General features: G+C 29.7%; 1 protein-coding gene across 2 annotated transcripts in view; it reads right to left on the bottom strand.

Moving 5' to 3' along the window:
* Positions 1-13: 13 nt before the first annotated feature.
* The window catches only part of LOC133335493 (G protein alpha o subunit), an 86,008-nt gene continuing 71,834 nt past the window's right edge, over positions 14-14,187 (bottom strand). For both annotated transcript variants that reach the window (XM_061543767.1, XM_061543766.1), the window contains exons 4-7: positions 1,945-2,073; positions 1,741-1,870; positions 1,520-1,673; positions 14-201 (exon numbers count right to left, since the gene is read on the bottom strand). In XM_061543767.1, the coding sequence (XP_061399751.1) occupies positions 14-201; positions 1,520-1,673; positions 1,741-1,870; positions 1,945-2,073 (601 nt within the window). The remainder of the gene's footprint in view (positions 202-1,519; positions 1,674-1,740; positions 1,871-1,944; positions 2,074-14,187) is intronic.

The raw sequence follows: 14,187 nt of genomic DNA, 5'->3' as shown, positions 1-14,187 counted from the left end.
GGAAACAAACTTTTTAATAAAGACCGCAACCTCTGAGATTATTGGCGATGATAACATCGGTGACAGCATCGAATACAAATTGTATATTGTTTGTGTCTGTAGCACACGTCATGTGGCAGTAAATTTCTTTTGAGGTTGATTTGTTTTTCGCTTCAAATTGAGCCTGGATATATGCAGCTGCCTCACCATATTCTTGACCACCTGGAAATGAAAAAAAGTGAAAATATTAGAACCAATATTATACCTATGTAGTTATAAATTAAATCTAGAGGGTCACAGTTCGAACTTTATTTTTACATACACTCCAAATGACCAGAATTTACATAGAATGCTTGACACTAGGGGAGGAATTTAATTTCATTCAAAAGGTCTTATTTGAGTCTAGCCTATGATGTCCATCGATCATAGAAATAATAACTTAATTAATTATGACCCGAACACAGCGAAATGTTCACTTTTTGTCATATCAAGGTTGAATATGGGCTATAAGATTACACCCAAATGTTCAATACCTTGAAGATTTTTTATGCTTTTTCAACCGAATTGGGTATTGGTACCCATCAAAAACTTGGTAATCACATATCATTATTTCCTGCTGGATTTGTATGTAATATATTACAAATAATGACCGTTAGGCTACGTTTAGACTACTAAAAAACCACTCGATCTCAACCGTCAATTCCATTGCGTATACGTCAAATATAATCCACTGGATTTGTGAACAGGATTAACGTGACGTATACGCTATGTAATTGACGTTTGAGATCGAGTGGATTTAATTAGTAGTCTAAACGTATCTTTATAATAGCTTATAACACCAATTATTTTCAACCGCAATACTTAAAAAATATATATAATCTATTAATGTTATAAACATTTCCATTCGTGTAGTAACATTTCTACAATAATTCCTGTTTTTAATTTACAATCAAGAAGAAACGAAAGAAATTCAAAAATGTTTATTTAAAAATATAGTTACAGCGTTTGATGATAGCAAAAGATTTGTAGTTTTAAACACAATAAAAGCCTTATTAGGAGCAAAAAATGCATGCCAGAGAAGAAGAAAAAATCTAAGGGTGTAGTACTGAAAAAGTACAAAATATGTATACTTAATTAGGAAATATCAGTAAGTACTTCCCCAGAACTGGTTATAATAAATCATTAAATATGTACTTAAAGAATACCTTTGAGTACTTTCTTCCTATTGGGTTTGTAGGCGGATTGGTAAGTAGTTACTACTACCAAAAATTGCTGGGTAGATATTGTGGATTCTCATTACTTGGACATTGCTCCTATCAATATCGGTCCACTTTAAGGTATATGCCCTATTGGCAAATTTACTTTTCGGAATCTCAAACTCGGAATCTAAATGATAAATCGGAATCTAATGGATAAAAGTGTGGAGGAGGTGTTATCGTATTCGATTTCATTATATAACCTTCTTACAGTGCTGCAACATTATTATTTTCTCAATTTAAGACGCATTTTAGATATATGTAAAATGCCATTATTAACTTACCTGTATATTCAGGGAAACAGATTGTCAGTGGACTCTTTCGGATTTTCTCTTCGAATAAATCCTTTTTGTTTAAGAATAAAATGATCGAAGTATCCGTAAACCATTTATTGTTGCAAATGGAGTCAAATAGTTTTAATGATTCTTGCATTCGGTTCTAAAATGGAAATAGAAAAGAAAAATTAATTTAAATATTTAAAAAATATATAAAAGAGAAAACTTACTGTAGTTTCATCTTCATGCAAAACTTGATCATATTCGGACATGGCAACACAAAATATAATCGCAGTTACATCTTCAAAGCAATGGATCCATTTCTTTCGTTCCGAACGTTGGCCGCCCACATCAAACAACCTAAAAAAGAAAAAAATTTTTTTTTGTTAAAAAATGTATTATTTTGTATTTGGAGGGGGGTGTTGGTGACTTACTTGAAGTTAAGATTTTTAAATGAAAAGTGCACTTCAACAATACCAGTTGTTTTGACACGAGTACGCAATATATCCTGTTCGGTTGGTTGATAATCTTTGGCGCCTAACCGATCCAAATCGTCCAGGAAACTAAAATGATAATAAAAAGGGAGAGAAAAAATTGTTATTAATAAATTTGACAAATAAACAAAAACACAGATATTAAGGCTAAATAATTTGACCTAAATAGAAATTATGGTGATTGCATTTGAATAATATACATAAAAAATGAAATGGAATGATGTAATAATAATCACATATCCATTTCAAATTGTCCCAACAAATAGATTAGAGATGTGCTGAATCTCTGTTTGTTTGGCTTGGCGGTATGCTGCATGCATGTACGTGTTTATATGGCTGATTAGCACTCAAGTGTAAAGAGGTGGTTTATCAAATTTGTATTCGTTGTTGTTGTTGTTACTATTTATTTTATCCACTTACAAATCGTTTTTTATCATCTCACATATAAAAGCTGAAATTATTTCAAAGTTGTACCTTTATTGTAGTTGTTGTTTTCTTTTACTTGTATACCTAATATAAAAAATTTATTGCCTTGGGTTGTAATTAACAAATTTGTCGATTGCATCCCCAATCCGCTTTTGTAATTTCAATTTGTGTTTCTTTTGCTCGCATTTAAAATAAAAAAACAACTTGTGTTGGTATTTTTAAATTGTTTATGAAGAGTTTTAAAAGATTCACCAACTATTTCGAAATGAAATTGAAGAAGGCTTTAAGAGAAGATACAAGAAAGAGGGTGCAGTGGAGCTACAATAGTATTCAAAATTTAATTTTGAAAATTGAAATTTTATTTCACCAGTCAAGGAAGTTAAGCTATTGTAATTGAAAAATCATACATTTAATTTTGGTAATTTATATGGTTCATAGCTCAATAAATATTTCAAAGAATACAGTAAAGAAATACATTAAGAAGGGCAGATATTGATTAAATTTTATAAAATTATATAAAAAATGATGGAAGTAGATCAAATGAATTTAAGAATTTAACAGAAATACAATATGGCTGTTTATGAGGTTTCGAAATTATAACCCTTTTCTTTAGGCCCAATACAACTCTACAAATCTCAACACCATGTCACGTTTATTTAATTTATCATTCGAAGTAATTTGAGATTCAAATCTAAAACACATGTAAATGTCACTTATTTTGAGGAGTGTAATGATGTCATTAAAGTCGGGCTTCATCATGAAACCTTTTTATACGTTTAACCACACCGCAGATGGAAGATAAAACTTTACCTAAATGTGCGTAATGTTTAAAGACAAATATATCTATAAACATGACGGTAGACGTAGTGAACAAAATTTGAATGAAAAAAATAATAGAAATGTATTATTGTAATTTACTACAACAGCCTGATGCCTCCCACTATAATCACCACACAACTATTACGAGTAGTAATAAAATACAATTAATGGATTTTAATGCATTATTTATTTAATTACGACTTTATCGTATTGAATGTGGACGTGGTAGTATGATCTAGAATTGTTCTGGCATTTGAAATAAAAATATAATGCAATATGTTACATATATTGTACATAAGAAATAGCCAAATAGCATATAGAACGTTAGAGAATCTGAGAGGTAGAGCCAAGATTGATAAAAACTTTGACAGTTTTTCCTCGGTAGAAAATTAGTCTACATCTTATTGACATTTTTTCTTTGTAGTCAATGCCTGTAATATAAAATCGCAGAGTTATTATGACTACATATTTTTCTAATTACAATAATTAGAGGTTATATAGAATATTAACGAGAATTCATTATTCACTTTGTAGCAAATAATTAAAAACAGCGATTTTTGGTCCTTCTTTCACTTAAAATTTTATCAAGAAATTAGTTTTATAATGATGTTTTTTAATAATTATTTTTAAGGATGGTAATAAGAACTTTTTTTGCTTTATGTCTTATGTTCTCTTGGTCAATTTCTTTGCATCTTTGTTTTTATATATTAATTATTTTGTTTTCAAACATAACAATTTAAAGTCTTCCTCTAAATTACATATTTCCGGTTGTAAGTCTCTCATAGACGGATGCATTTAGAAATGTAAGGCGTTTAAATAAATATGTTTTGACTTTGTAGTTATTAACTGTGACAGTTATTGCTACATTGCGCCCGCCATCACTTGTCAACAATTTAGATGAGAGATAAATAACAAAAGTCAATTAGACTGGAATTAAGAAAATACGTTTACGAGGGCTTTGATAAGTATTAAATGGAAAAACAAATTAATTAGTATTTTTTTATTTTATATTTTCTTAAAATAAGTAAATAAAACACCAAAAATATATTGTTAGAAATATGGGCGAGAAATAGCTTCTCTCTCCCTTTGATTGGTGCATCACTAATATAGATGACGTCTATAGACAATTAAACTCAGAGTCTGGCATACAAAGAAACAATGTCCTTATAAATATGACATTTAAAATTAATTTCTATCCATCTTCTTTCTATCCTTTGTTGCAATTACAATTTTAATTATTTTGTATACAAACACACAAATTTAATGTATTCCTCTAAATTATATACTTCCGTTTGTAAGTCTTGCACAGACGTATTCTTCTGGAAATGTAAGGCATTTAAATAAATTTGTTTTGACTTTGTAGTTATTAACGGTGACAGTAATTGCTACAGGGCGCGCGCCATCACTTGTCGACAATTTAGATGAGAGATAAATAAGAAAAGAGAACTAGACTGGAATTAAGAAGATACGTTTACGAGGGGTTTTATAAACTGATTTCATCATTTATAATAGAACAAAATTTATTTAGTATTTTAAAATAAATTAGATTATATTTTTGTTTAAATCAACAAATAAAATACCAAAAATTATCGTTTAAAATACTCTCTCTCTCTTTGATTAATACACCACTAGATGAGATTGAAGCTGAGGGTCTTACATATAAAGGAGGGAAGAATGGTGGAGAAGAAAGTTTCAAAGGAGTAAATCAAAAGCTAATTTTATTAACTAGCTTTAAACAATGAAGTATGACATTTAAGGCCCTCTTATGACTGCTGGATAAGTAAAAAAACGTATATTTTTAAATTTCTATTTCATGATTATTCTAGATCATTTTTTTAATTCTTTTAAACATATATTTGTCCCATAAACATTTACCAACTACCATGTAGACAATTGCGCATAAAACAATATAAGTAGGCATACTTCGCAATGTATGTAGGTTGTATACATATAACCACTTAATATAATTAAAAATACAAAAAAAGAAAAAAACAATTGCCATACATTTATAATACCCCGCGGCAATTATCAGTAAATTGTAATTGTTTCATAAAGATGACTATGCTGTTTTTATTATGTACATGATATCAACCAAAAATTTATATTGTATTGCTAATAAATATGAAATATTAACAAATTGTAAAATTATATAAAAAACCGGCAAAATTTTTGTAGTGGGCCTATTTTTTCACACACACAAAAAATGTTAATAATTAAAAACAAAAATTGCTGAAACCAAAAAAATTGTAAAAAAAAAACAATTTGTGAAATATAAGAAATTTTGAAATGGTATTGGTCAACCCACAGTGGATTACCATGGCATAAAACAATTTTTTCAATTGTTTTTGTTTTGCTGGACTATGAAGAATTCACTGAAGCATTGCTGATTGTTGGTTTGTTCGCTCATCCCCCCACACACACAACCGTTGCTTTCTAGACCACCGTCTGCCACCATAAAATATTGGTAAATCATGATTTCTTTGTTAACAACATGAAAATCAAAAGTATTCCTCTTTGTTAAAACAATGGAAAAATTTAAATTGAAATAAATATTTCAAAATAATTCTTGTATTGCAACATTTTTTTTTTAAATGGAAAAATTCAAAATTAAAAAAATAAACAGTCAGTTTTGAGATTTAAATTTAGCTGTTAAAATGTTTACATCAAAATCAAAACTTTAATTTTATCTTAAGTTATTGGGTGCCACATTAATTAAAAAATATGCCAACATAACTGCCGGAAAACTGACTAATGTCAATGGAATTCTTACAATGGTTGCATGTAAAATCCAGACTATACCTATAACATTATTTTATTGTTGTATCTAATTCTATACTCTCATAACTTTATGCTAAAATATTTTTTATTCTAATATAAGTAATTATTAATAAGCTATTTCAGTTATTATTAATAAATCTGTCGTTATCTGCGTTAAGGTGTCTACTCTACGCTTGTCAACACGTATCATCTGTAATTCTCTCTCACTCTCTCCCATGTCTAATTGGAATGCCTCCCTCATACATAAATCCCATTATCTCAAGTCATTTAAATTTCAATTGAAAGGAGTGACAGATTTGTCATCTTTTGTCCGAAGACGAGTAATGACAATGAGAACAATGATTTAAGCTGAGATGGCACACACAACTGACAGCTAAGCAAGCATCAATTACTGTCACAGCTAAGGAATACAAAAGTCTAAACAAATTCATTTAAAATGTTTGTATGGAAAACTTTGGAATATGTATTTGCGTTTTTTTTTTAAGCCACCAACGAAAATATACAAACCGGAAATGTGTAATTTAGATGGGAGAAAGACATTGTTGTTTGTAATACAAGATAATAAGAAATAAATATAAAAGATGCTAAAGATTTATAACTTTTACAGACGAAGTAAATTAAGAGAAAATGTGGAAAATATATATCAGGAAATTATCAACTGTTGTCCACCATATATACGAGTATATATTACATTTTTTTTATTTATATATTTAAAACAACATTAAAATCAATATAATTATAAGTATTATAATTAGAAGACTGTTGATACCTTAAGTCGATTTTACTTTTATTCAAACCCATTATAAAAATTAAATTTGGCTTATATTTGCCTCGCAGGGAAATCTTAATATACCAATTGACCCAATTTTCATTTTAAATTGGGAACTATTTTATATTATTGCATAGCATAAAAAACAAATATTTACTTCTCCAATCCCCACTTAAGGGCTCCACTCCCGTCATTACCCTACAAACCTACTATAATTTGTTTTATATAAGATGCTCTGCTTCCCTATTGTTTATAAGCACCGTTTAGTGTATATGTACATAATTTTCCATTGCATTTACTATTTCCTAACAGTAAATATATAAAAATGAAAAAAAAAACAACAAAATGAAGAAAATTGCTAAACATGAATATGAAATTATAACAATTTTCAGCTCTAGATAATAATACATAATGGGTGGCTGGATGACTGACTGGTTGGTTGGCTGGATGACAATAGTTTCCTCAAACAGAGTTGCCATAATGTAATTGTCATAACTGGTAAGTCACGATAACCAATTCATTACATTGCGTGCTCTCTCTCTCACTCATGCTATTCGACTGTTGTGTTTGATTGCAATTATGGCAGGGATGGAAAGTTGGAATTGGTAAGAAAATATTAGAAGGATCGAGATTGAATTATAAGAAAATTTAATTTTCAATGGGTACAATAAATAAAATAAATTTTAAAATAATAAATTATTAATTATAAAATAAAAAAATTAATATTGATTATTTTCTATCCAATAAGTTGTTAATGGTAATTATATTTTTAGTCATTGTTATTCCGTGAATTTTTGTCTGTTGAATTTTTCCACACATTTTTTGAGGTTAGGATTTAATTCCAGTAGCGCCATATAAAGTTAGTTGGTTTGGACGAACATTTTTTTTGTATTTCAAACCATTTTATTAAGATAATTTATATCGATTATTAATTGTAAACTTTCATCAATCAATGTGCAAAAATTAGTAATGACATTTTTTTAGTGCTTCGTTTTTAAATTGTTGAGAGTCGACTATATTTTCTTCTATGAAATTTTAAGATATAACTTATTTTTAATTAAATGTGACCAATTTTTTTGTAGAACACGTATCTCAGGCGTCTCCTGGTGATAGATTTTTTTTCTACAGAATGCATTGATTTCTTTAACTAATGGGTACGAATTTTGACATTTTGAGATAAAAAAACGCCTTCAGTGGTAGTATCGGTCGGACTTGTTGCTATAGGTCCCAAAGTGCAGATTTTATTTCTATGGAAAAAGTTCCCAAATTTCCCTCGACCGATTTTTTAAGGAAATGCATTCATCGCCCGAGGTGTTTTTATTAATAAAAAATAATTAATTTGTATCTCTCGATTGTTAATTGTAAACTTTCATCAATGTGAAAAAAACTCAGTAATTTGACATTTTTTCTAATGCTTGTTTTTTTTTTTTAATTTTTGAGAGTCGATTATATTTTCTTCTTTAATATATAACTTATTTTTAATTAAATGTTCTTGTATTAAATCTATAATTTAATTCTTTGCCAAAGACCGACAATAATTGCATTTATCGATTTGTCGTAGTAAAAATATAACAATTTACTTCTATCTACTGTTTCCTCTCGATTTGGGAAGGCTACTACGTTCCCAACTCTGTAAACATGTCAATTGTAATTGTAGTGAGAGAGAGAGAGCGCAAGAGTGAGCATAATCTGCATGATATGATAACATGATTAATAAATAACATGTTTCAATTCTTTCTATCGATATTGATATACTTTACTTACATCTCCATCTCTGCAAAGTATGACAACACAAAACAATAAGAGAATGAGAGGCAAAATGGCGTGAAATGATCACAAGAGCAATGTCTGGCAGTTGTGTGATGATGTCTTGGCTAAATACATGTCAAAAGAAAGGCACTGTACTCCATACTATTTAGAGAGCGAGAGCCCGCCATTTTAGTACATCTACCGTTGTGTGTAAATATTTGTGTGTTATGTTGGGGTAGGCTTGACTGCTAACAAAGTTAGACTTAGAGTTAAAGCTTAAGAGTTATGTATTTTTGTTTATTCCCAACAATACCAATACAAAAGAAAGAAAGAAAAATTAACAAATTTTGTTAATTCACACATATAACCACATACATACACACACAAACTAAGCGACTCTTTTTCTTTAACTATCAAGTATAAGTTAAGACGACCGGTAAGACACGAGTTTAGTTTAAGACATATTCGTTAACGGCGAACAACAAATGATACGACGACGGTGGTTGTGTGTTTAATAATTTCTTCTAATTTTTCGAAATAACTGTTGAAGAAAACGGGCGCGCAAAGGATATGAATTGAAAGTCAAAACAAAAAAGAGAACATATTTGTGTTTTAATTATGTTTTATAGTTAAATGTGAGTTTTAAATTAAAAAAATAAAATAGAATTTTAAAACAAATTTCAATTGCAACTGGAGCATTCAGTCTGCCAAACATGAAAAAAAAAACAAAGAAGACCATTCATTGAAAAGAAAAGTTGGTAAATTTAATTTCATATTTGAAACAAAAAAAGAAGAAGAAGAAGAGTGAAAATCAAAATGCAAACAAAACAGATGATGAGGATGATGATAAATCCATGTGGAAACTTTTGAGCAAATATATAACTTCAAAGCACTTCAGACAGACAAAATAAATCAAAAAGTACATTTTGTATGAATATTTTATGATTTGTACAGACAGTCAGCTAGCCAACCAGCTAAGCTAGGCAGACATCAAACCGCCGCCTTCTGGTGGAAATAAGTGTTTGCCATCCAGCCAGTCAGTCAACCAACAAACCAATCCTATCTGTGGCAACCAGGGAAAAGTGTAAAAAAATTGTTTTTAATTCAATGAAGAAGAAGAAAAAAGGAAAAATTGAAAAAATAGTGTAACTGCCATAACTTTCTTTGCAAACTGTGATTTTCTATATGAATGCAAAATTTGTAGTTTGAAGTGCCTCCACTTGTTATTAAAAAATTCAAAAGAAAAAAAAACACGTAAAAATTGAGGAAAATCCAAATCCATCATAGCATAAAGAAATAATTAAAGTCAATTTATTGTTTTATTATTATTTTTTCGTTTTCAAAACCAGAAAAACGCATCATCAACTGTGTAATTAATTTTCAACAAATGTCTTCTTCGTGTTGATAGTCTTAGGGAAAGTAAAGAGTGTCAAAATAAAATTCAACACGTGTGATTTTTTCCAAAAAGTCAACAACATCAAGGAAAAGTAAGTTTTCCAACCAAAATATCAACGCAATTTTTGTTTGCCCGGAATAAACACAAATATTTTTCGCAAAACTTTTTTTCGGTAAATGTCAGTGCATATTTAAATAAAAGTTAGTAAATTTATCACAAATGGCAAAGTAAATTTGAACGAAAAGGTTATGTCATTTTGAAAAAAAAAAGAAACTTTTAAATAAATATTTTAAAATAAACTGTGGAAGCATTCAGAAAGAAAAATAGGGCAAAATATTTTATAAGAAATTTAAAAAAATTAAAACCGATCAAAAAATAGGAGAATATTTGGGTCCTGTGATTAATTTTTTCTACAGAATCCATTGATTTCTTTAACAATGGGTACAGATTTCTGACGATTTTAGATAAAAGAAATGCCTTCAGTGGTCGGTAGAAAGCATAGAAAAGAATTCACAGGCCATTTTTTCGAAAAAAAATATATTATTTAAGAAAATTCTAAAAACATTCCATAGGATTGTCGGGTCCGACATCATATTTCAAACAACATACAAACATATGCCCTGTACCACAGTGTGGTGAAGGGTATAAAACATTGGCCATAACTTCCTCTTTAATTGCTGGTCACACTTGACCTTTGTAAAACAAAAAATGGTTTTTTACCATTCTTTAATTAAATATAATAGTTTTTTTTTTGTCAAATACAATTTTTTTCTGGTGTGACATTTGTGTGTGTGTGTGTAACGCCTGTATGTATTTTCCACTAAAATTTATGGTTAATTATTTCGCTTGCTTGTGGCTAATTAACACTTTATGGTTATGAAATTTATGTCCGTAGTTTTTTTTTTGCTGTTTTTGGTGTTTTTAATGTCACACCTAAAGAGCTGGGCTATGATGATGATGTTTTTGTTGTTATTTTTCAAGAATTTGCTCATTAACTGGCTGCACAACGAGAGTGAAATACATAAACGAAAAAACTACTCGCCAAATTTGAAGGTACTGGAAAAATAGTTTTCAAAAGATTATGATTTATTTTTTAAATTTAATTAGAAAGAATTAATTTTCAAGTTTACGGATGGTTAATTGTTGTGTTAATTTGATTTTGGTTTTTTACTAATAAAAAATAATTGATATTTAATTTAAACTATAATATTTCCGCTTGGTTTTGATTTCAATCAAGAGTTAAATGATAATGGAATTATAAAAAAATAACAAATTTGAAAAAAAATTGTTATTGATGTTCTTAACATTTTCCAAAAATTGATCATTTGGTAATTTCACAAACAAATAAAATATCGGAAAAATGTCACAATATTTAAAAAAAAAATCTCGAAATATTTCAGGAAATATTCTCAATTTCACAGAAATTAATAGAGGAGTTCCCATTTCCCCGACAGAAGCCTGTTTTAATGACACACAAACATATTTTTCGGGTTAACTGTTTTTTTTTTATTTTTCTTTATTACAACATGCTAACATTTCCGTTCCTATTGTCTATTTTATTTTGTAACAACAAAAATAGTGGTTAAATTCAAATTTAATTACAACTAGGTTTAGCTACAAACAAAATTCCGTATTTTTTCTACAATGAATAACCAATGAATAAAACAAAAAGAAAAACACAAAACTGCTGTCATATTTTTTGCGCAGTTAAATAATGATATCTGTTTTTGTAGTTGTTGTTGTTGTCACTTCATAACTTATATAACATATATAATTAGTTTCAAGGACTCTTGTAATTTTTCATGGTTAGTTTATTGCGGTTTTTTTTTGTTTTGTTTTTGCTTTTTTTAGTGGAACGGATTTGAAATAAAATTTTGTTTGCAACAAACCTTGTTTTGCCTTGTAGAAACCCTAATAAACATAAAGTAAAAATATTCAACAAATATCCCTTCACTTATTTAGAAAACAAAATTTTCACATCCGTGTTGAATATTTTATTGTGTTGTTGGCCATAATCCCATGTGATTTTAAAAAAATGTTTAAAATTATTTTTTTAGAAAAAATGAATTTTAGGTGAGCTCAAGCTCAGGGAGTATTTATAGACTAGTGGAAGTGACTAAAAACCAAAGGTGGTTCTTATGGATTACAAAGCTATAGAAAAGACACCCTGTCTTTGTGTATGAAGCTGCCTTTATAGACAAACTGGAAGCAGTCTTTATAAATGAGTTGAATCTGATAGTCGTTTTAGACCTGAGGTCTGGATACTTTATAGAATACCTGAAACGTATTTAGATATTACTTAGTAATCCATTACCACACTGGAGGGCGGAAATATAGCTCTGATCACTTTAAAATGTTCCATGGAGTACAGTTATGATCAATGACAACGCCTATAATTTTCAGTGATGATCAGATAATAATTTTGAGATGAAGAAGACCAAAAACCTTCTTTTTTTGTTTTTTTTTCGAGTCGATCTATAGGCGACAATTGGAAGCAAAATTGGCTCTTATGGATTACAAAGCCTTAGAAAAGCAGGTGGTCTTTGTAGATGAAACAGCCTTTATAGACAAACTGGAGAAGGAGTCTTTATAAAGGATTTGAATCAGAGAGTCATTTTAGACCTGAGGTCAGGATACTTTATAGAAGAGCTGAAATTTGAGAAGTCATCATTATAGGATCTTTGCAGATGATCGAGCCTTTCGAGTCAAATTGGAAGGAGATTTTATAGAAGAGCTGAATCAGAAGGTCTTTTTAGACATGTCATTCTGGTCGAATTGAGGTTCAGAAATTGATGAAGACGTAATGAAACCTCTATGAATATCTTATAGAAGTGCTGACAGGAGTCTTTATAAATAAGTAGAAGATCTACTTGTTATTGAATTTCACCTAAAATCTTCATTTCCACTTGTTGGAGATTTTAGACAAACTTAAAGAAATCCTTTATAGGTGGGCGGACTCAGGGTGTCTTTATGGACTACGAGGGAAGTTCGAAAAGTTCTTAGCCTAGCACACAAAAAGCACGGTATAAACAGAAAAAGGTATTTTAGAAGCTTCCATCTCTGTTGAAGTTTTTTCGATTTGGCAACTCCTTCATATAGAAGCAGGTGTTAAAAAAATACGCATCCATAATTTTTTACAATGGAAAATTTAGAAATGCGTGCTTTCATTGTAAAAAATTGCGGATGCGTCTTCTTTGAACACCTGTTTCTATATGAAGGAGTTTCCAAATCGAAACAAAATTTAACATGTGTTCATAACAGAGATGGAAGTTTCCAAGACACTTAACATTTCGAAATGCCCTTGTTGTCCATAAAGACACCCTGAGTCTTAACATTTTTCCTGTTTGTACAGCGCTTTGTGTGTGAGGCTAAGAACTTTCCGAACTGCCCTCGTACATAGTATTTAAAAGCGTAGGTGCAAAAGAGTCTTTATATACGACCTAAGCTTAGGGATTCATTATAGAAGAGCTAAATTTGAAGCTCAGGATTTTTTTAATATTAAAACTGAAGCTTAGTCTGAGGCTCATAGATTGATATAGGTGGACTGAAGAAGAGGCAAGTCTATATAGGCGGGATGAATCTGGGAGTCATTATAAAACGAATTGAAAGTAGTCTCTATGTTGTATCCATAAATGATCACAAGAGATTGTCTTAAGAAGATTTTCTGACGGGTGTATTTTTATTCGGGTCTGATTAAAATTACGATCGAAATACCCGTATTTAAAGTGGAGCTTTGGAATTTCGAACACACACATTGTTATCACTCTTAGGATTTTGGGTACTGAAAATGTGATATCTCGATCCTCATTTTGGTATAGCCTCCGTTTCACATCGTTATTTTCAATTTTGTTGTATTTTTAAACAAAATAGGCTCTAATTTAGAATTCGGGGTTCTTGGATATCAACAAAACAAATCTCCCATATAATATCACCGTCACTTTTTCGTTATTTTATACCGAAGGCATAAAACCTCTAGCAGAAATAGATATATCCCCAATATCCTGACGTGTTGCACCTTTTTGTATTTTCCAACAAATTTAGAATTCGGGGTTCTTGGATATCAACAAAACTAATCTCCCATATAATATCACCGTCACTTTTTCGTTATTTTATACCGAAGGCATAAAACCTCTAGCAGAAATAGAGATCTACGTTCTGATATATCCCCGATATCCTGACGTGTTGCACCTTTTTGTATTTTCCAACCGGAGTTTTTGATATTTGATATTCCGAGTTCTGGATGGGT

This window comes from Musca vetustissima, unplaced genomic scaffold (assembly GCF_032173495.1).
Source record: "Musca vetustissima isolate MV318-11 ecotype Yass unplaced genomic scaffold, APGP_CSIRO_Mvet_v1 utg9639, whole genome shotgun sequence".
In the NCBI taxonomy this organism is placed as follows: domain Eukaryota; kingdom Metazoa; phylum Arthropoda; class Insecta; order Diptera; family Muscidae; genus Musca; species Musca vetustissima.
This window is presented reverse-complemented; position numbering and strand designations above follow the sequence as displayed.